The sequence below is a fragment of the Podarcis filfolensis genome, assembly GCF_964270895.1.
Source record: "Podarcis filfolensis genome assembly, chromosome: 6".
Classification (NCBI taxonomy): domain Eukaryota; kingdom Metazoa; phylum Chordata; class Lepidosauria; order Squamata; family Lacertidae; genus Podarcis; species Podarcis filfolensis.
The window spans coordinates 32,238,125-32,261,812 of NC_139609.1; the positions used below are offsets into that span (position 1 = coordinate 32,238,125).

Sequence of the window (23,688 nt, forward strand, 5' to 3'; positions counted from 1 at the left end):
TGCTTTGTCCCAGCTTCTACCAACCTAGCAGTTCAAAAGCACACCAGTGCAAGTAGATAAATAGATGCTGCTGTGGCAGGAAGGTAAATGGCATTTCTGTGTGCTCTGGCACTCATCATGGTGTCCCGTTGTGCCAGAAGCATTTTAGTCATGATGGCCATATGACCCAGAAAGCTGTCTGTAGACAAACAACGGCTCCCTCGACCAGAAAAGTGAGATAAGCGCCGCACCCTATAGTCGCCTTTGACTGGAGTTAGCCATCCAGGGGTCCTTTACCTTTTACCTTTGTCTGTAAAGACAACAGAGAACCTGCTGAGAAAATGGACTGCAACGCCCTTTGTGAGGAAGAAGCACTGTAGAGTTTGGTGTGCTTGTCCTGGGCTCGTGACTGTCAAGTATAAACAATAAAGCTGGGGTAGGCAACCTAAGGCCCAGGGGCTGCATGTGGCCCAATCGCCTTCTCAATCCAGCCTGTGGATGGTCTGGGAATCAGCATGTTTTTACATGAGTAGAATATGTCCTTTTATTTAAATTGCTTCTCTGGGTTATTTGTGGGGCATAGGAATTCGTTCATATTTTTTTTTCCAAAATATAGTCCAGCCCACCACATGGTCTGAGGGACGGTGGACTGCCCCACGGCTGGAAAAGGTTGCTGATCCCTGTTTATAGCGATGTGGCTAAAAGCTGAAAATAGGCAGGTTTGAATCTACGGTACAGTCATACCTTGGGTTAAATATGCTTCAGGTTGAGCGTTTTCAGGTTGCGTTCTGCGGCAACACGGAAGTAACGGAACATGTTACTTCCGGGTTTCGCTGCATGCGCAGATGCTCAAAATGACGTCACGCGCATGCGCAGAAGTGGTGAAAAGCGACCTGCGCACGCGCAGACACGGGTTGCATTCTGCTCAGGATGCAAACGAGGCTCCGGAACGATCCCATTCGCATCCAGAGGTACCACTGTACTAGCCTCGTAAAATACACGCGGCTTGCATCCAACATAGCACTAAGTAACTGTCCTGCACTCCCTTCAAAATCTGTCCTCAGGAGCAATCTGGAGCAGAGTTGGGGAGGACATGGGGCGCACGCAGGCTGAGAAGAGGTGAGAAAGTCCCGTTTCACAAGTGGAAATCCTTGAGAGGATGTATACTTAGCGCTATGCTGGATTCAAGCCTGATATTGAGTACCAAGCTCAGTTCTCAGTTTTGTGTCTTAACAAATTTAAATAGTCTTGTCATTCAGACAGCCTTCTTGCTGGCATGTTGCTGGCAGGTATTTTACCGCCACACACAGCACCACAAAATCCACATAAGATTTTCACCACAAGAGGTTTGGAGAAGGGCTGCAGCTTAGTGGTACAGCTTCTGTTTGGCATGGGAAGGTCCCAGGTTCAGTCCTGAAGAGTCACAGCATGCGTACAGCAGTGGTCTGGGCTCCTAAGGCAACTTCCAGTGTGGCTACTTTCTCATGTTTTGTACTCTCACAAACTCCTCCCTCCCAGATCTCTTTAGATAACAAAATATTGAATCTAGGATCTCATCCGTTCTGTCTGCTCTATTGATTTTCTTCTTGAGGCATGCAGCCCAGTGGCACCTCAAGATCAAACCGTGCCATATTAATGGTCTCAATACTGCTGCAGGTAGTCTGAAAGAAGAGATACAACTCATCATTGAGGCACTGGAACCTAGCGGATGTTTCCTAATCTCTTCCTTTCTTTTTTTAAAAAAGTGTTTTAAAAGGTAATGGGATAAGAGATTTACTTAACAGAAGTGAATGCCTTCAGGTTAAAGTTGTTTGTTAAGAAGACTCAATGCAATTTATTATAGTTTAGCTTGCTTAAAAAAAAATAAAATCCAGTTATTCAACTATCAGTACTGTCTTGGTAAATGGATAGCACAGAGGGGAGAATCCTGAATGAGCTCAATAACCTTTTCTTGAACATTTACCATCAAATGAAGCTTTTAAAAACGAACATAAAAGTAGCATGATTCGAAATTGAAGGATGCGTTAATAAAAACTCTTGACTCTAGAGTTAGTAGAAATAAATGAAAGAAAAGCCTCAACTTCTACATTTCAAGGAGCTCATCTGAAATGTTGGCTGTGCAACAGCACCTAAACCCCGCCTCCTCTATTTCTTATTTTAGAAAATAATTATCAGTGTGTCCGTCCGTTAAGGTTAACAAACAAAGCTATGTTAGTTCCAAAACTAGCACAGGAAAAGAAAGCGGGAGAAGATGAGTACAGAAGACACAGCTGGGAAAACTGCAGATAAACTCTTACAGGCGAGGATCTAGATCGGGGAAAAGAACAGAAAACCTTAAATTAACGTTGCAAGGAATTTAGTGATATTAACAATAAAGCTCAAATCTGCATTCCAGGTTTGATCCAAGATTATTAAAATGGGCAATGAATGTTGGAGCTGTCTCCTTTCAAGAATAAGCTCTCTTGAGATACCCTTTCTAGAAAGATGCTTTCTTGAAGGACACAAACTCTGGGATTCAGGGCCTTTGAAATACGCTTGGCTTTGGGGGATCTTTCCCCCTGCAGAATAAATCCTAAATCAATACCAATTTGTAAGGTGCCTCCTCTATTTGTGCTTCTACATCCTAGGACCACTTCTAAAGGTAAAAGGTAAAGGACCCCTGGACGGTTATGGGGTTGCAGCGTTCATCTCACTTTCAGGCCAAGGAAGCCGGCGTTTGTCCGCAGACAGCTTTCCAGGTCATGTGGCCAGCATGACTAAACTGCTTCTGGCGTGATGAAATCCAGAGCGCACGGAAATGCTGTTTACCTTCCCACCGCAGCAGTACCCATTTATCTACTTGCACTGGTGTGTTTTTGAACTGCTAGGTTGGTAGGAGCTGAGACAGAGCAACGGGAGCTCACCCTGTTGTGTGGATTTGAACTGCTGACCTGATCAGCAAGCTCAAGAGGCTTGGTGGTTTAGACCACAGCGCCACCTGTGTCCGTAAGGACCACTTCTACTCCCAACAGCTGGCAACTCATGAATGGTTGGTTATGCTGGTGGCTCAGTCTTACTGCTTCAGGGCGCAAGTGTATGGCAGGCACCAGACATCTGAATGGTACTGCATACCAGTGGTGAAATATTTTATAGGGGAACAGTTAGGACCTGAGGTGCCAGCTTGTGAGGGTGATGGGGGGGACGTCATGTGTGTGAGGTTGTGACTTCCCAACATTGCACACGTGAGCATCGTACCTCTTTCTCTAAAGCTGGGCAGAAGCTTCCTAGACTTTGGGAAGAATGTGCAGGCTTTTAATACTCTAATTTACTGGGAACATTTAGGGGGCTAGCCTAGTCCCCCTAGTCCACTGACTACACACCACTGCTGCATGCAGATGTATTTCTGGTGTCTGGGACATGGTCACCAGAATCCCTTAACTGTTTAGGTCCAGATGTTTGCCGCGGAACTTCCGTGTCAAGTCTGCTTGGGATCGCAACTTACTGTAGCAAATGGAACCTGACATTCCCACGGCTGTGTGTAGTGACACAGTCTGCCATAACCCACATGCGATGGAAGCAGGTGCTAATTAAAATTGCAAGCTAGAGGGAGCATGAATTAAGGAGACAAAGAGCATAGAAGCCAGAACAGAATAATCTGTGAGCAAGTCGGCCTTGATTTTCTAATTCACAATCGCCCCAGAAATTGTTAGATGAAATGTACTTAAATACAGCATCTATCACTCCATAGAACAATCACCAGGACAGCATGTAATTAGAGCCCTCTTTAACTATAAGCAGCATGGGGCATTTTCTCATCTCCAGGCACTTGTCCCTGAAGTGATGGCAAAATCCCAGGCAATAGTGCGGTCTGAAAGATATGCTTCCTTCTTTACTCCTCCTTACAGACACACACACACACCTGACACACTGACACAGAGACACCATTTCATAATTTTGAATTTTAATGAGACTCCGTCATTATGGCACAGTTCTTCAGCCACACTGGGTGCATGAATCATGTATTGAAAAAAGACGAGGCAAACGCTCAGCATTCCGTCTATTGTGAGATTCTACCAAAAAGCACATTTTCACAATGTTCGACTTCCAAAACATTTCACTCTTCGTTTACCCCCCTCCCAAAGCAAGTTTCTAGCCCTCTTGGCGATTGCATAAATATTCTTGAAACAGTGTGGTTAATGCGTGGTGAAATATTGCTGCTAAAAAGAAAATATTCCCTAGTTAGGGGATGGGACTTTGTATAGCATATTTGCATTTCTAGTAACTACAGTGGAACCTCGGAAGCCAAACGCCTTTGAACTCGAACGTTTTAATCTCCTGAACGATCGAAAACTGGAAGTGACTGGAAGCCGTGCCTTGGTTTTCGAACTGTTCCGGGAGTCGAATGGACTCCCGAAATGGATTAAACTGTCAAAAACCAAGGTATGACTTTAATAGAAGCAGAATGAATTATGTATAGAAGAAAGTATGCAACACAAGATATGAGAAATATGAGGCATGCTAGATCACACCAGCAGGGTTTTGTTCCCACAATGGCTAGCAGTTGCTTATGGGAAGCTGACAAGGACAGAACACCTTAGCACTCGCCTGCATATTCTCCCTAGTAACTCGTATTCAGAATAATAGTACCCACCAACAAAGGTACTGGAGGCTATATCCATCATGACTATAAGACCACCTTATCCTCCATTAATTTTGGGCTAAAAAGGCCCAAATATTATAACTCTTCCCCCCCCCCCCCCAGACACTTGTTTGGTTTGGCGGCTCCTTTCTGCATCTTTTCCAGTTCCACAGTATCTCTTCTGAGATGCAGCCACCAGAACTTCACGCGGTTTGTGTAAACGCGCTTATGAATTAATTGTTGTTGTATTTGGGGGGGTACCCCGGTGCCACCTGTACGTTAATTGCAGGCGTGAATAGCATAGGCAGAAGGCAGCCTCTTTGAGAACCATTTTTAAATGCTTGTGCAAGCACACACAGGCAAACACAGCTAAGGTTGGTTCTGTTTCATTGCTTCCAACTCCTGTCAGTGATGCATAGAATCGCAGCCTATTTTATGGTGCTCGGAGTCAGTAGCCTTGAGGAACAAAGTTTGTGTGAGGGGGGAATAGGTGTTCTTTTGTCTCAGAACATCGAAAAAGCCTTACTAAGGAAAATGGGGCACTGCACATTGCTAAGGAAAATGGGGATGAGAGGGGTAATTAGAAACCCCTCACCAATGGTAGAATTAATGTCATACATCGAAAGCACCATGATACCACTTGAAACCAGCAGAGATTGGATTGCCACTTTTCAAGGATGCTGTAGTAGTGGCATTTCTGCATCAGCAGAGGTTTGGTCTAGAGTCATCTGACATTCCTTCCAATGCTGTGGGCCCTTAAGCACTGTACATTTAAAGCAGCAGCATACCACTTTAAATAGGAATGGCTTCCCCCAAATAATCAAAATTGTTAAGGGTGCTATGAGTTGCTAAAAGACCCCCGTTCCCCTCTCAGAACTCGCAGTTCCCAAAGTGGTTCAACCATCAATGCCCCTTCGCAGAGAACTCTGGTAATTGTGGTGGGAATAGGAGTTTTCTAAGGCTTCCCAGCATCCTTAACAAACTACAGCTCCCCAAATCGTTTGGAGAAATCATGGCTGTTTCTTTAGATATATGGTGCGAATGTGGATAATCTCGGTCTGCACTCAGCCAGACCCCCCCATGCCTGTCTTTTTGCTTACAGCCAGCCCAAGGGGTGCCCCTTCCACCTCCCCAGTCTGAGTTTTGTCCTTGTAGAGGGAGGCAGATGGGGTTAAATTAGTTGGTTCCCCCGTTATGGGCTTCTGGCTCTGCTGATCATTGGCTCTGGGCTTTGCCTGTTGGCCTCCCTGCCTTCCACCCTACCAGTCCCAGTGGGGACAAACCACCACCACTGCTTGTGTGGTTTGGGGTGCCCATGCTGCTGCCTGCCATTCTCACAGCATTTACTAGAATGGGTCAGAAATATGCTTCTGCCTCCTTGGCAACTGCTTTCTCCAGTTTGCATCAGGGTGTAAAAGTGCAATAATCTTCCGCCAAGTCGAGGTTATAAACAGATGTTACCTCCACTGTGCAGGTGGGGAATGAAGTGTTCGACTCCATTAAGAAAGCTTACAGCTAGGACTGTCTATAGAATTCCTGCAAGACGTGCCTTGTAAAGTTTCATTCAAAAATCGCTAATGACCGATTGCCACACAAGGTGCAGGCTTTTAACACTATGAAAATAGAAATGGATGAAGAATGCTATTCCAAATAAATGGCAAGCAATCTTGCATAGCACACTGAAAGCAATCTGTGTGTCACTAATGTAGCCACTAAAGCCGCATTAAAAGGCAATTTTTTAAGCAAACAAAGACATCTTTCTCAGGGTTTCCATGAGGTCAAGGTCAGATCTTTCTGTTTCTCCAAAGCAGGTAGAATTATGCCTGTAGTAAAACGAATACTTTTGCACAGCGGGCTTTTGAACAGGCTTTTTCGCTCAATGGTAGATAGAAAAATACCTGGTTCAATAGCTGGAGTTCCCAGTTTAAGGACCAGGTAGTGAGTGAGAGAGGCAAACCATACCTGCAACCCTCGTAAAGCCTTTCCCAAGCTGGTGCCCTCCTGATATATCTGATAATGTCCATCATTCCTGACCACTGACCATGCAGGGGTGGATGTGGGTTGGGAATCCAGGAAATCTGGAGGACACAAAGTTGGAGAAGGCCGCCGTCGATAGCTGCTGCCAGTCAAGGGTAGATAATAACAAGTTAGATGAAGAAATATTCTGTCCTGGTCTATGGCAGCTTCTCTGTTCTTGCCTGTTTATTAAAATATTAATGTGCCATCTTTTAGGAGTAAACTTCCTTACGGTGTCTTCCAATTAAAGACCTGAATATAATCAAAGGTAAAATAACAAAACCAGCAGCTAATGAGATGAGCAGCCAATCCAGAGTTACTGCAGTTTAACAGAAACCAATAGCAGCAGAAACCCAATCAACAAAAACCTCCTTCAGGCAATTAAGCAAAGGAGAAAAAGTAGATGTTCAGATCTTTCAATATTAGCCCATTGTTCCATAGGGATAGTGGCCTGTCCATAATGGTTGTTAGGGTCAGTGTTTGAAAAGAAGCAGAGACGTAATAGAGTCAAAAGGGATGTTGGCATACTTTGGCATGAATAAAATACCTTTAAAAATAAAACATTTGAAAGTTCTATGACACACTATAGCATAAAAGTACCTTACAATTCATAGCTCATTTAATGTTACACAGACTTGAGGTAGGGAAAGGTGAAGTGCCATGCAATATTTTGTCTTTGTAATGCAAAGCCTTCTATATCCATGGCCAGCCTGCACTGAAGAGAAAGGGCCCATTACTGGCTTGGCAAAGCCTGGGCGGTGGAAATTACTGGGGGAGCACTGAGTTGTGTTTGTCGGCCGCCTTGTATGGTTGCAAGCAAGAGGCGGAAACAAAGCCTGCAAAATACTGTTCCCCAACCAAGCAATGGCAGGGTGAGGCAGGCAAGGAGCTCAGAGGACACAAGCTGTAGTCACGTGGTAGTCCATTTTCACAATGCTTCCCTAACTGTTAATTTTCATGTTGTATTTGAGCCTTCACACACAGTGAAAGGCATTTTGGGAACTGTTGTGGAATATATCGCAAGCGTAGCACTCATTTTCATACTATTTGCAAACACTCCCCCCCCCCCCGAAGCAAATAACACGGAAGTGAGCACATCATCTGAAAGCTCAAATATAAGGGAAAAGTTATGAAAAGGAAATAAACTGCCATGTTTATTTCTACAGTGTGGTTCATTTCCACCCTTCCGATTCTTGAGATGACAACCAGCTATAGTCTTCATGCTTCCATGCTGCATTTATTGTTTGTTTTTATGCAATGTTGCTACATAACTTACTCTTCCTTGTCTTCCCCCTAAGTTAAATGATCCTGGTTAAGATTCCCCCAATTTGAGATATGCTGTGGCTATTAAGACTTTTGCCTTCAGAATAAGGTTCCAATCCATGGATGCTTTTTTCTTTTCTTTAAAAGGTGACAAATACGTTTCATAGATTACAAACAAGGCCTCGAACTAATGTCAAAGTCATTAGCAAGGAGTAGCCGGATGTCCTCGTCCTTTAACTACAATGATTCCTTGTGGATGCATACTCCCTCTTTGTTGCAGCGCTCTTGTAAGCGTTGAATGCTAGGTTTTTAAAAACCACACACCCACACACACCAAGCAAAGCAATATATCATTTCCTTACCATTTTCTGAATTTTAGTTGAGCGTTTTGTTTAGTTCCGAATTTCCTTGTAACGCCGGAGTACTCATCCCAGCCCCATGGCAATAAATAAATTCAGCAAAAACTATAGCAGAGCTATTTTCTCGCACTATTTATCCATGGTGGTTTGTGTAATTAAAAAACAACAACAATAAGAATGTAGAGGCCCCGAGTATTTTAAGCACATCAGATTAACTGCAGATTTCTTTATAACAAAGGTGGCAAAAAGAGAGAAACTATTCAGTTAGTTAGCATCCTAAACAATCAATGAATAATAGAGCATTAAATAAGTGATCACCAAACGAACGCAACTCTTATGAATTAAATATGCCTGTAAATTCTGTTTGGTCTTATCTGTTTCCATCTGTCTTTTCCACTCTTCCTTTTCTGTTCTTTTTTGTTCGTCTAGCTTCTAGCACGGATGTTTAACTTAATCTTGTTTAGCATCGTATATATTGATAATTTCTCTACATAATTAATAGCAATTGTCGTAATAAGAAACAGCTAACAAAAGAAATGTATAATTCTCAAGCCTTTATCTGCTCACTTCCTTTACATAGTTCTTTCGTTGTCAGTTGGTATTTACTGGTACAGCAGCGGTGAAGATTCGAATGAACGGTCTTTTTTCTCTCTTTTGTAGGCTCATGGAAACCAGTTGTATATGATGTAAGTACACTTTATTTATTAGCTGGACTTTGTTGTTATCCCCAAAGAGCTCAGGGCACCTTGCAACACATGGCTTATGGGAATTCATTCTGGGCAGTTCACAGGACCAGAGCTGCTAACTGCATCATGTGCCTCTAACATTCTGCGCCAATGCTCAAACAATGCGCTACCAATTGCATTCCCCACATACCACAATATGGCGAAACTTAATAACCATAGGTTGCATCTACAGAAAGACTTTATCATAATGAAGAAAGACTTGGACAACTGGTTGTCCTCCCAACAAAGATGTTCATATAAGATGCTTTGGATATTAGTGATTCCCAGGCCCTTAAGCACAGATGACAGCTGTGTCGTAATTCTAGCTTATGACCCATATTAATTTATGGATTACCCCAGGGGTCAGCAAACTTTTCAGCAGGGGGCCGGTCCACTGTCCCTCAGACCTTGTGGGGGGCCGGACTATATTTTGAAGGGGAGGGAATGAACTAATTCCTATGCCCCACAAATAACTCAGAGATGCATTTTAAATAAAAGGACACTTTCTACTCATGTAAAAACACGCTGATTCCTGGACCGTCCATGGGCTGGATTTAGGTGATTGGGCCGGATCTGGCCCCCGGGCATTAGTTTGCCTACCCATTGTTTACCCCATATAGCCACCAAGTACTTTGGCTATGCAGTGCACACAGACGTAAGGATCAAGGAGGGTGCTACTGCTTTCTTTGCAAAAAAATTAAGGCCAGGTGAGCTTAGGAAGTCATTCTGATCTGAAGCAATCATGTGGGAACCCTTAACTTATGATAAAACTCAGTGTGCATTTGCTGGTCCTTCCTTAGGCATGCATAGCAGCTATAAATCACAAAAGCTTTCTTTTGATGAAATCCCATTAATCAATATGTAAAGGCCATTGGGAAGTTGAGGAACGCAAGCCAATGGCGCTTCTGCAGAACTTCCTGGTGGATTGTACCAAATAGCTGTAATTAAGGAAAATGCTGGCAAAATGAATATATAAAAGTACCTGTGTGAATTTGATTTTTCTAACAGTCGGGGTTGCAACAACAAAAGTGGTGAGCAGGGAGGGAAGAATGCAACAATTTAGCAAAAAATCAGTATAATACTTAAATCCAATCTTTTGCAAATGAAAACCCGGAATCTCGAGTAATCTACGGGCAATTTAGTAAAAAGGAATGAACAGACAGTTCCAAAGTAGTGCGTCTAAAATTAAATCCCGCTTCATGCTATAAAGCTTTGGGCAAAGTATCAGCTTCCTGCCTCGATTCCCCATCTGCTAATAGTAGTAATAACAGAAACGATAATTTGCATATCACAAAAGACTGCTGTGATTTACCATATTTTGCAAGGCCCTGAATATTCACGGCACTCCTATAAATGCTGCAATATTAGTATTTTTTCTCTCCCTGCAACAAGAGCTTATCTTTATCACTAATTATAGCCATATAATTACAGTTGCCTGAAATATGACTGCAGAGTTTGCATCCTTTTTTATTTTTAATAAATCATATTCCTATTTGAATTTTTAAAAAATCTGTTATGTAAATGGAGGAGGCTGCCAAACGCTTTTGTAACAGAGCTCATGTTTCTGATCTTGATCATATGTGACTATGACTAGAATATCAAGTAGCAGCAATGACCTCTATTCAATAGAGATATATAGGCAGCTCCTACACCAGACCTCTCCATATAAATTGAGAACTGTAAGGGAGTGATGCTAAGCTGAATTTAGCCAGCTCACACGGTGAATAATCGAGCTTATGACTCATATGTAAGAAAGAGCGTTTTACCTATTTGGAAAAAAAATTCACATTTATTTACTGTCAAACAGGTGTTAAACTTTACATTGGATATTAGTGATGGGCTCATTATTAACAGGTTTACACAAAGGGATTGAAAAAAAAGCAAAAAAACCCTGAAACAATGTACATTTAATTAGATCTTTTATCATAAAATAAATTAATTACTAAATATAGGCAGGAGGAATATGGAAGAGTATTTATGTTTTCTCTTAGCTTAAAAAGGTCAGGCACCTTTAATTCATTAGTTTGTTTGAGATTCACTAGTATGTCTGTCCCTTTGGCCACTTCCCTTCCTTTCAGCCTTCCTCAAAGTTAAAAGAATGAAAAGGGAAGTGATTTATAACCTGATATAGATTTTTCTTTTTTTTAAAAAACACAACAACCCAAATTTCATAGTGTGCAAGGCATGAAATTAATTGGCGTCTAAAAGAATTCTGCCCAGAAAAATATATATGTTCTTTTGGCAATAAGAAATTTAAAACGTAAGAAGAAATACTAACGTCAAAGCAGAGCACTGTTTACAGTGAAAAAGAAGTGAAAATGGATAGAACTTTTTAAACATATTACGCTACTATGAACCAAGTGTAAAAGGGGGACGGGGGGGACGGACAGCTTGTAGCATATGTGCAACCAAGAGCGTTTTCACAATATTTTCTTCAAACTCTTTAAAATTATTTTAATGACAATTATATTTCTGTTTGGACACAAATGTATTTATTTATTTATTTAACCCTAGCAATAGAACAAAATATAATTTCTTTAGCCATTTTTTTTTTCATGAGAACAGTTCATTGTACAGTTGAGGAAATATATGAAATAAGGCCTGTGGCTTGATTGCTAGTGGTTAGACAGGTTTTCAATCTTTACCTTTATGGAAAAGATTTGCAGTGAACCGCAAACTGATGCAGAATCTCTCTCCTGCTTTTTGCAAGTCTTGTCAGGAATAGTAAGGTACAGTAAATTTGTCCCACAGGATTTTAGCGCCTACGTCTTGTATATAATACAATGCAGGCCTACAAAAAATGATGCAGCCATATTTACAAATTTAGTTCACAAACTGCTGCAGTAAAATGGCTGGAACGTTTGTGTGTGTGTGTGTGTGTGTGTGTGTGTGTATTTCACAATCTCTTTTACGTCAGCAGCAAGATATCTTAAAATACCTTGATGGTATCTCTTTTTTTTCTGTTTGTAACAAATAATTCTTTTAGTATACTCTGTGTATATACAAAGCTTTGTTTTATAAAAATTCACAGAACTGCAAGGTCCAGTCATCTCCTTTACACGGGAGAAACCACAGGGACAACAGAAATTGTCGCTTCGAGCAGATATGAGGGAGCCTGCATGGGGCCAATTAAGTCTGTTTAATACTTGCAATGTGGCCTTCAGTATTCCTTTGCTACACTATTAAAGGCTTGTCACTAGTTGCATTTGTCCTTCCCTAACGTCCCCTTCCGGAATACATCCTTCCTTGTTAATGGGAATTATATAGCCGTCACTATTGCCCCTGCTGATTTGATAGTACATCTGAAGCTGATGGCCAGCTCCAAGGTTTGGCATGCTCTTGTAGTAAATGTCCTCATTCTCGCTCCTCCTGGAGGGAGAGAGGTCTTCCTCGATGTCGGGACTGCTCTCCGGGTAAGGAGAGTCTCTGAGGTTGGGCATGCTTGTGTACAGAGAGTCTCTGTTGGGGGACTGGAGGTGGTCTTCAACTTCGGCCGTCAGCTGGGACACATAGCTGTCTGTTCCTTCCGTCTTCACTTTCTTCTGTGGCTGGTACAGAAGGGAGTGAGTCCGTTGGGGAATCAGAGGTGCCTCGAGTTCCTTTTGGTGCAGCTCCAGGCCGGCGTTATCACTGTGCATCAGAGACGAAGCATCTGCTACAATGGCGTCGTCTTCGCTACTGCTCCCGCCGATCACAGCTTTGATTGGCAATGTGCGCTCTAGGTTGTGGTTCTTGCTGCTGCCCCGCAGGTTGTTGTGTACTAATTCCGAAATGATCATTTTCTCAAAGGCGGTGTCATTCAGGCTTAGCCCACAGTCTACAACTTGCACGCTGTCGTTGTAGTCTCCGTTGCGTAAAGAGTAGCTGTTGTTGAAATTACCATTTAGCGGTAGAGTATCCATGGCACTTGTATCCCTGGCATTGTTCAGTGAATGTCCTGAAACAGAAAAGGGACATCTTCGTGTTATTGCCAACACCAGAGCCCAACGTTCTTATTCTATAAAGGTCTTTAATGTAGTTCAGGACAAAGTTGTACTTGAAAGTAAGACTCGAGGAACGTGAGGAGGGGGATGGGACTTCCCCAAAAGTGTAAGGAGTTACGCACCTTATAGAAGAGAGAGAGAATTTTACAGAGTAATACTGCTTTTCCGTGGAGCGTCAATGATACTTTGAATTTAGGAATTTGAAAACAAATGGAAAAGGTTCAAATGCAACAATTTAGCACCCAGTTGTATAGCTCTTCCCTCAAGGAAAAGAATGGTCACTCCATGCACTTGCATATGTAATGCAAAGCAATCAACATTTATATTTTTAGTGCAACACCATGATTCGGGGGGGGGGGGGAATGAACGCAACATAATTTGTCCTAAACAACACTAAATTAAAAAAAGAAAAAAAGGAATCAGGTCACATACGAAACATAAGGCAAATGTGTAACAATAAACCCACGTAACTGGCAAGCAACTATTTTAATATATAGCATTTCTAACATTTCCTCTCGTGTGTGTGGTTTTTATTTATTTATCTGAAGATGGAGTAAAGAAAAGAATGGAAAAAAATGGACAAGTACATAGATTTCATGTTAAGCACAGACAGCCACCTCTCACACTAACAGGGATTGAGGCCCACAAGCACCATCCAACAACACGGAAGACAGCAGGTGGAATGACTCACTTTGGACAACTCACATCATGTCTGTCTGCTCAGGCTATCTGGCCTAAGAGTAGCTGATATATAAAAGAAAGTAAAATGATTTATTGTAACATGATGAAGAATTACTGAGCTTCTCAGCAACTTAGAGCAAGGGTTCAGCAAATTAGATTACTAGCAATAACAGCTCTCTTTTTTTCCCCAATATGATTTTTGTTTTGTTCATTTTTAATTTTTGGTTGCGTTTTAATATTCTCTCCGCCAGCAACGGTGGCAGGCTTCAGGAGGTCAAAGTTCGCCTGCAGCTTGCATCAGTCACAGTGACAGCACTGAATGAACCAGCATAGTCTGTTAAAGAGTTAGGCCCACAGACATTATGGGCGTATGGAAGTCAAAAGCAGAGATGTCAAGGGTTTCTCTAAGCATGGGTCACAGAAATTAACCAAAGAAGAGATATTAGCTGTGGAATGGGAGGAGATTATCAGCCAGGGCCGATATCTTTCAACTGCTGGAGAAATGGAGAAATTGGATACATCTGCGGGAAAGATGAAAAGAAGTTTTGGAAAGAAGCGGGGGGGGGGGGCGCGACTGGAATTTTATGGTGACATGCTCTTTTTCTATACAAAGAAATTCCATTTTTTCTGGAGACACAAAAGACATGTAAACTAAGACATCACAGTGCTTCCCAGGCAAAGAAGAAAAAGAAAGCTATGAAAGAAACTGAATGGCATGTATCATGGATAAAGTTAGATGGTTTGTTAGTGAACTTTTAGAAGAATCGCTTTTAGAATTCTAGAGCAATGTTTGGAGGGGGGGGGCGAAATTAAGAAAGAATGAAATACTGTTGTTGGAATGGAACTGACCACTGTGAGGCTGCTGCATCACATGCAAGGCTTGGAGTTGTTACAGAGAAATAAAAGATTGTGTGTGCCTCTAAGAACGTTTCCTGTTTTACTTTCAGACTGCACTTAAAGCTGCAGCTTAAGCAAGAAAATTCAAGTTGCTTCTATAAAGATAGAAAGATTGGGTTGATGCCCAAAAGTAACTGTTCTTTGGTCAAAGAATACTTTTTTTTTTTTAAGTGGAATAACTGCCGCTAATCTTGTATTGTGTTGTTCTAGCCATCCATGCGTACTGAATTAGTTAAAAGGATAGCAATTCTTTGAAAGCCTCTCTAGGCTTTGATTAAACAACTTTTGTAGCTGGGTATTTTCATATATGTTCCCTGATCTTTCTTGCAAAAGCTTTATCCATATGAAACATATGGCATTTATAAGAGAGAGGCAACACTTGGACCACATGCCGGCATTAATTTCCCCTCTGAAGGCATTCTCTCTCTCTTTCTCTCTTTTTAATAATCTAATACTTTATCCTCTATTAAAGAGATATTGAAGCATATTTAATAATCCAAAATGAATTTTCTATGATGTACTGCAGAGTTAAGCACACTTGAATGTACTTCAACCAGTTTTAAAGAGGCAAGTTTAGTTGCCCGTGATCAGGTAATTCACTTGAAGTCTTTCATAGCCTGTAGCAAGATTACTGTGGGAATGTGGAAATGTTAAGTCAATTATTAAGCATTTCTGCTCAACTGTGCTCTGGTTTTAAGCAGCAAATTATTTCAGCATTGGATATCATAAGTTACCAATAGGGCTTGCTACAGACCTCTTGTGATTTGATTTTTGATTATTATTTTTTTAGATTGTTCTCCGAAAAGCAGTACACATGTACTGTTTGAGCGTGGAAATATTTCATTTGCAAATTGTGAACCACTTGCCCGCTGAGTCTACTTCATGACCGCTAGTTATATTTTAATTGTGCCCATTAAAAATCATGCTGAAAAAATTTACATTTGATAGGCAAAGTTAAGTTTTACTCCCATACTTGTCTCTCTGTAGGTTGCTAGAGGAAAGCATAAGGAAAGTAAGAAAACACGAGAATGAACATAGAAACTGCAGTTCAGTTTTAAAGAATAAGGAACTTTGACATGTAACAACAGCTTTTTATATATAGCTATATAGATATATAACAAAGTATAAAATTCTTAACACAGAATTTCAATTACATTCGAGGCTAGTATATTTGATGGCTTATTCCACTAATAATTAATAAAGATGCATTAATTTTTGAACTGGCTCAGAAGTTAAGAAAAGCAGTTGGATAGTACAGTATAACAAAGGTGGGGTTAGTAATAAAGCCTTGACATCCTGATGCTACCATCGCTGCCCGTAGCGCTGAATTAATGTACTGGCAACTAAATAATGCATCAGAGCAGTGTCAAGTTAGGAGACAGTTGCTCGTAGCAGAGCAGGAGGTACGTCCCATCCTAAGCATCTAGTTGCTGGTACAGCAAATAAGTCTTAGGATCAGACTTGTGCATCCCACATAAACGATGTTCTTCTAATTCTAGCCAAAGGGGGAATGGAGAGTTCCTATAAAGCTGCACTATACTATAGTTTGCCTCTAAATATGACTCCGGATTCAGTTTCCCACACCAGGACGATCCGGGTGTCAATATGCCTCTTTGTGCGTTTAATTGTCTGATCAACTCCGTAAGCAGATTGTTTCTCAGCAAGCTTCAGATTAATTTTATATTGCATAGACATGATACCTCTAAGTGATATATATCTTGAAGATGGGCTCTCGGACCATGGAGTGTCAGTCCTGTAATAGTATATTAAGATTTATGCCACCTGTGTTAAAAACATGGGAGGATTATTGGCAAATACTATTATGGCAAAGGCATTATCACTATAATATAGTGCAGTTTTACAAGCCTGGCGTTATCAGCAGTACTTCTCGACGGAGAGAAAGAAATATATGGACGGCAATTCTAGGTGTCCGGCCAAATTAACCGACGGAGGCTCTGAGCAAAATACCATCAAGAAACAAAAGCAAAAGCAACATATCCCAAAGTGTGGGCACACCTGGTGAGTTAAACACAGGAGCTGAAGGGGCATTACATACAACGGTTTCAGCGAGCAATGTGTTATAAGGATTGTTAGTGCCGTGTGGTCGAAGAAGAGGGTTTGTTAGTAGGTAATTGCCAGTCATTCCTAAAGCAAAGAAACAGAAAGAGAGACATCAGCTCCTTAATTTGATTCTGACAGTTCCAATAAAGTATATATATTTTTTTACAAAAATGTCATCATGAGTCGTGTATATCTTGTCAAATTTGATTCAGCCGAACATTTCTGAATGTATTTGAACTACTAATTTAACGGACGAGAGGGAAAATGTAGTTAGAGTTCAGTAATTCACAGGTGCTGGCCAAATCCCCAAAGTAAACACCTGCTAAGAATGACATTTGCTAATTTATACAAAATCACTGTTAAAACAAGAATAGCAATTAAACGCAAAGACCAATGTTCTATTTCAAGATGTTACAGCTTAATGTCTCTAACCTTAAGCATGGGTAATAGGCGCCGTAATAGAGAAATCAAAATTGTGTTAATTTAGAGCCACGCCGGTCAATCTCGGAAACCTACAGGGTTTATTACTAACTTAGCCGGGGGGGGGGGGGGAGAGCAAGTGAAAAACAACCTCTTCAGCCAAAGGTAAGTGATGGCAAGCTGCATGAAGCCTTTCTTGTTATATGCTGCAAAGGAGCGCATGCTTAAGGGGAGGCATGGAGGGGGTGGGGGGTTGGAGTTGAGGGCAAATCATTCATAAATTCTTATGGGAGAAACGAATTCATGCTGCAACGCTATCTGTTAGAATTTTTAAGTGAGTTATGTTTAAGTTATGTCTGTCCTCCCTGCAACAATAATCTTAAATGAACACACTGAAAGCTAGAGCAAACAGCTTATTTCTGCAATTTCAATCCCAATGCATCAACACTTTTTGCATATGCCCTCTAAAGAAGCAGAGAAAGTTTCTAAGCAATTTGTTAAAAACTAGGCATTTGAAAACCCATATTGATCTTGGGTATCTTAAATTAATACAGTTGTCAGGGGAGATGGAATTATGGTGCAGTCTTTGTGGGCCCAAATGCATCATATATACACAAGCAAGGCGAAAGTGCCGTTCTGTTGAGCAGTGTGACAGTGGGTAGGAGAGGTGGATGTTGTCTGAATATATTACATGTCCAGAATGAGATAGAGAGCAGCCAAAAAATTTACATACAAAATTTAAATTGATTAGGTTCTCATTGTGGCAATAGCAGCAGATATTACATTTTAAATATTAATGCCTTTATCACTACTCAAAATATTATTACTGTAGGTAGCAAAAATCCTGCAGTTCAGGGAATTGCTTTACTGACAGATTATGTTAATCTTATTTGGTGTTTGGTTTCATTTATTTGATTTTCACAGTTTTTTTAAAGATGCAATCTAAATACAAGAAAGTGCAATTCAAAGAATCTTCCCCTATGCTGTACATTGCAAACTTTACACCACATGGCAATTTCAGCTAATTACCATAATTCCCCACCTCTGTCTTAATTTCTGCGCTGTGGAGGAAAGACTAACGATTCTCTAACTCTAGTGTGTTGGCTCTGAGAACTCAAAGGTCATGGTCTTTTTTATTATTATTATTAACTGAAAAATGCAGCACTGGCTACTAGAAGTTCAGAGCACATTTCACAGGGAAAGTCCCAGTGCACAAAAACTCACGGAAATTAGTGGAAGCTTTCAAATGGGACTTGCTGTTTTCTCTTAAAGATTGTGCCCAACTAGCTAGCTCAATACAGCAGACCCTAGAATTGCAAGGAAACTGGAGGAGATGCTGGCAGTACAACCAGTCAGACAATGGACGATTTTCTACTTCTTCCAACAAAAAGAAGTGCTATATGTTCTATTCACACGCCATTTAAAAAATAAAATAAAATCTGGCTTGGGGCCTATTCAGATGTTGCTTGCCAGGGATAAATGTCAGCCAGCAGCTATTCTACATGCATTTCCTATTTCTTTACGGAGAAAGAAGCATCTCAGATTGGTTGTACCATGATTTTGAACAAAAGACATTCTGGCTCCACTACCCCAACACCAATCCCTGAAGGAATGGAAACTTTCTATTGTGGCATCAGGGGGATACAACATTCAGAAAAACGTGGTAACAGCCTAGATAAGAGGTTACTTCCTCTGGGAAGGGAGAGAGGGAGGCTGTAATTGGGTTATTTTTTTTCCTTGTTAAAATCACAGTGGTCCCCTACCCTAGTAGCATTTTCAATTTGCCAGAAAAGCTGGCTGTGGCCGAAGGGCTGATTGTTGGTTCAAAACATCTGGACAGCGCTAGGCTGGGGGTAGCAGATCTAGATTTATTCCAAAGGTGGATTTCCATATGTATCTGGGGGTACATAGTTGTACATTAGTATTTTTTGAGAAAGTGTCTATTAATATATTAAGATTTGGATGAGAAGCTTTGGTTAGTTTACTGCTGGAGATGGCATGGGTAGCCTTCATAATCATTTAGTATACTTCTGTGAAGTCTTGAATGCCTGAGAACATTCAATCTGAGTTATAGTGATAAAACTGTGACCAGACATCTTAAGTCTGTTCTGTGGCTTTCCCCTCCCTTACTTCTTTTCAGGTTGTCATGTGGCAGACAAATGCTGTACGTTATAGATATGATCAAAACTATACTGTGGGGGAAACCCTATTTGCAGATGTCTTTTGTATAGAGCTGATGTCAATTTGATTTCACAGGCAAAATGTCCGCATATGGAAATCTTATGCATTTACAATGTCACTGTGCTGGTATAGTTCTGTTTCAGTTTTAGACTACAAAGGTTAGCAAAAGTTTAAAATTATGTTCTTGCTTTTATGTTTAAATTATTGATGAGACTTATTTAAATAAGATTTCCATGAATAAGAATGTCAGATTCAATCCTGAGCAAAGAGCATGAGGGAACTAAGGTTTAAATGTGTTCAAGACCGAGTTGAGCTATAATTTTATACAATGTGTGTGTGTGTGCTTCCATTCCAATGCTGAGATATTTAACCTACCTACCCCAGAGCACATCTGCTTATTTGATTTATTTACTGCAACCCAATTCTCCTAAATTCTTATTTGAAAAAAATACCGCCGAAAGAACAAAACTAGAGTGTGATGTGTCCAGCAACTGACCTTGATTAAGTGTTGAAGTGCTATTGATATCACCTGAGATAAAGGATGATTCAGATTGTTTTCTCACAGTGTCATTCCACATCCTCCTTATTCGGCTCTGTTAACGGAAGAAATAGGGCATAGTTGTCACATCTTACATGGCAACCTGGCACATTTAGCTACAATCCTACGGAAGCGTACCTTGGAGTAAGACCCAGTGAACACGGTGGGGCTTACTTGCAAGTCAGCATGCACAGAATTGCACTGTTAACCTACTTCTCTGTCATGCCTGCCGCGATGCATGTTCTTACGACCAAAGTATTGGAGAGGAGTATGGAACTGGCTGTGGTACGCTTGGCTTCAAACTAGTTTCTGGTTCTTTGGTGGCCACTTAGGACATCAGTTGGTTCATGCTGCTGGGTATCTTTCTCTTCAGCCTGAGCACTTAGTGCTGGACAGTCTTGTGCCCAAGCTGAGTTGCAACTAACTTCAGTCCCAAAGTGTAGAGGGAAGTGATGCACTTAATTATTAAGACTGGAAAGTCATCTAATGCACGTTCTTTTAGCTGAGCTCTGGCATTAAAGTTTAGGAAGGTCTTTTGGAGCTGCAGCATTTGATAAGGGAACTGGCCTAGGCTACATAAAGAAAAATGAGGTTGAATGCATTTGATGGTTGCTTCTTTAGTTGCATTAAAAAATAAATAAATTTAACAGAAAGCAAATGTTTGGACTTCTTTTTCAAAGGAAGGGTAACAATGTATTTATCTTTAGTGTCACTGATCAAACAGGCAGTCCAATCAGGCTACTATCTTTCTCTACTTGTAGTATTATTATGCATACGGGAAAACTTCCTGAAAATGGTTATATTTACCTTTGTAAAATGGAAAGTCATTTGTGAAACATGTAGTCTCCCGAACTGATTTATATTAAGCATGTCTCAGACTTACTGCTGACTATACACGCTATTAAAAATCACATCTCTTGGCCACTTTCTGGCCATAAGTAAGCTCTAACTCTGCTTATGGACCAATAAGAGAGTTTGTTGTTAGTGTCTTCTTTTTTAAAAACTAAAAAATAAATAACTACTATGAAGCTTAACCTTGAAGGAATGTTTAGAATCAGGCCCAGAATATATTAAAAAAGCATGCAATTGTCATCAAGGCTATTATAATGAGAACACAATTAGTGCATCTGAATGGAACACATCTCAGTGGGCTTTTTATAAGCAAGGTTAATTAAAAGATGCTGTCATTAAAAGGTTCTGTCAAAATGTTTGTTACCTGAGTGCCAGAGGAATAGCGAGCACTAGTTCTTGTAGTCGATGCCTTTACTGAACTGTGTGGGCTCTCTGTTGGCAATCCTCCACAGCAATACGAATGTCTGAAGCACTTGCCGTACTCCTTACGTACCTGTATGTTAATAACGATGCTCATAAATATTCATGCTTTCATTTTTAAATAATCTATTTCTGTATGTATCTATCTGTATATTTCTAGCCTACTTGCTCCTGAGATCTGAGGCAGACAGCAAAGGTAAACAAGGCCTTCTGAAACAGGGCCAATTTTATATTTCCAAGAAAATTAAGAAAAATGTATTAAATTTTTACAAAATTAAAAGCATGTCAGTGAAGCACAAAATCCTTGCCTCTCTTACGCCTTGCAATTATCCTTTCTCTAGTTATCTTCCTAGCTGGGGAACTGCAGGTAGAAGGAAATCATAGACAAAATGTCCCCCATGATTCACATTCCAGTGTGGCTTTGAACCATGACCAGGTGGAGGTTGTGTCTCGACTGGTTTTCCCAGTACACTGCAAACAATTCCAGACGTACTCTGGTGTGACCACTTATGGCTTGAAGAGAGCCAGTCTGTGCCAAGCAGCTCTGTTGGCTAACAAAGTGGAACGAGAGCAATGAAGACAGCTGGGCACCATAGTTGTAGTGGCTTGGGAAATGGAACAACAACTTCACCAGTGCATCCAAGGTTTATGGGGAGCCCAGCGGTGAGGTTAAAAAGGTAAAGGGACCCCTGACTATTAGGTCCAGTCGTGACCGACTCTGGGGTTGTGGCGCTCATCTCACTTTATTGGCTGAGGGAGCCGGCGTACAGCTTCCGGGTCACGTGGCCAGCATGACTAAGCCGCTTCTGGCAAACCAGAGCAGCGCACAGAAATGCCGTTTTCCTTCCCACCAGAGCGGTACCTATTTATCTACTTGCACTTTGACGTGCTTTCGAACTGCTAGGTTGGCAGGAGCAGGGACCGAGCAACGGGAGCTCACCCCATCGCGGGGATTCGAACCGCCAGCCTTCTGATCGGCAAGTCCTAGGCTCTGTGGTTTAACCCACAGCGCCACCCACGTCCATTACCTATGGTGAGGTTACCATGATGCAAATGCATCGGTGGAGACGATCTGGTGCTCCCACTGGTGCATTTGCATCATGCCAACCTCACTCGCTCCTCCACAGTAAACCTAGGTGATGGGAGATTAGGTAAGTGCTGCCATCCCCACTGACCACTACTGGGAGCTACACTGCTAATTTCAAGGATACATATTTGGGATTGAATTTATTTGGACGGCACAAAATAAAGTTGCATTTCAATGTCTAGTGTGATTAAGTTCACAAAAATATATAGCTAAGTGAATGATGCTAATACCCCCAGGGAAATAAGATTAATACTATGCATGTCAAGTCAGAAACAAGTCCAAATCAGTTTAAATGGAGCTTACTCTCAGGTTTATATAGGTTTACAGCCTAAAAGATTTTAATGGCCTTAGAAATTTAGGCCAGGGGTGAGAATGGGCATAGTATGGGTTTCCTATATAAGCTGCAAAATTTTGTGTGTGTGTGTGACCAGCGACTGTCACCGTCTTTTTAATTCCCCCTGCCTCCCAAATACCACCCCCTGGGGCTGATTTTTGCCTAATGTCTATACTGCTGTGAATGTACATTATCTGTCAGTGCAGCACATTCCACTGTCATTATTTCTAAATTACAGCTTGTTCAAAACTGAAGGAAGTAACAGCACTATCATCTTGTCAGGACTAGAAACATAATAGTTTTCACTTTCACAATTCTATTTCTCTGTTCAATTTAGTGGCCAACTAGTAATAACAGAATAAAAAGAACACATTAGCTATGTATACAGAAGTAGAATGATATCCAGGGAAAGACACTGAAACTTTTTAAAGCTTAAACGGCAACCTGAATGTTTCTTGCAGGTATGAAACATCTTGTGCGAAGGTTAAGCTTTATCCATGCTCAACTGGCACTTAATATTGCTTCTGACTACTGCAACATAGTATAAAAACAATACATAATTCAAATAAGGAATAAAGGCAATGTGCCTTTTGATGTTATTGGGGCTTTTTAAAACAACAACAATTGTTTTATAATAGCCTAGTCTAGGAAGCATTTGTATCTTGACTATTTTCATTTTAAAATGTTTCAAATATTCATTCCATTCCTCTAATTCAGAGGAAATACCTACTGTCCAATTGGCAATTCCCTATTTCATGACGCAAATCACTTTGCCTGTATCATAGCAGCCACACTCGAACTGGAGAGTATACCAGTTGTAAAAATAATAATGAAATGCCAACTTCATTTCAAATACAAAAGGCTACTTCTGATTCAACTCTTATCAAACTACCAGCCAATAATCAGCATGCATTTTATCCAATGATCTCAAATTAATGAAATGTCCTATGAATCAGGGATCCCAATGTGTGAACAGTAATTTGATTTTCACAGTTCTCTTTAAAATGCTGATTATAAATAGTATTTTACCTATATCTAAGTACAATCCTGCTCTTGGAGGGTGGAAAGAAAAGAGCCCTGCTGGGGATCAACTTTTGCTAAAAGCTTCACCTCATAATGAACAAATCTACCATCAGCCAGAAAAATCACAGATGAAAAGAAAGAAGTGCTACAGGGGTTGATCAATGGCTAACAGTGCCTCCCCATCCACCAATACGTTTCAGGGGAGAGGAACTGCTGCTACCCTGTTTTAATAGTTAAACACAATATACTTA

At 40.9% G+C, this 23,688-nt stretch overlaps 1 protein-coding gene and 1 long non-coding RNA gene across 36 annotated transcripts in view; one reads left to right on the forward strand and one right to left on the reverse strand.

Annotated features, from left to right (window-relative positions):
• The window catches only part of LOC310765649, a 38,064-nt gene extending 16,770 nt beyond the window's left edge, over nucleotides 1–21,294 (forward strand). The window contains exons 2-3 of the long non-coding RNA XR_014549702.1: nucleotides 8,896–8,921; nucleotides 21,154–21,294. This is a non-coding gene — a long non-coding RNA (uncharacterized lncRNA). The remainder of the gene's footprint in view (nucleotides 1–8,895; nucleotides 8,922–21,153) is intronic.
• The window catches only part of ADGRL2 (adhesion G protein-coupled receptor L2), a 348,015-nt gene continuing 335,056 nt past the window's right edge, over nucleotides 10,730–23,688 (reverse strand). For 11 of the 35 annotated variants that reach the window (XM_083620855.1, XM_083620849.1, XM_083620877.1 and 8 more), the window contains 5 exons: nucleotides 20,938–21,066; nucleotides 19,680–19,776; nucleotides 16,538–16,666; nucleotides 15,495–15,512; nucleotides 10,730–12,897 (listed from right to left, as the gene is read on the reverse strand). In XM_083620855.1, the coding sequence (XP_083476981.1) occupies nucleotides 12,143–12,897; nucleotides 15,495–15,512; nucleotides 16,538–16,666; nucleotides 19,680–19,776; nucleotides 20,938–21,066 (1,128 nt within the window). In that variant the 3' untranslated portion in view covers nucleotides 10,730–12,142. Of the gene's footprint in view, nucleotides 12,898–13,634; nucleotides 13,688–15,460; nucleotides 15,513–16,221; nucleotides 16,304–16,537; nucleotides 16,667–19,679; nucleotides 19,777–20,937; nucleotides 21,067–23,688 lie in introns of those variants that run through there. The other 24 variants (XM_083620857.1, XM_083620860.1, XM_083620856.1 and 21 more) reach the window with 8 other exon arrangements.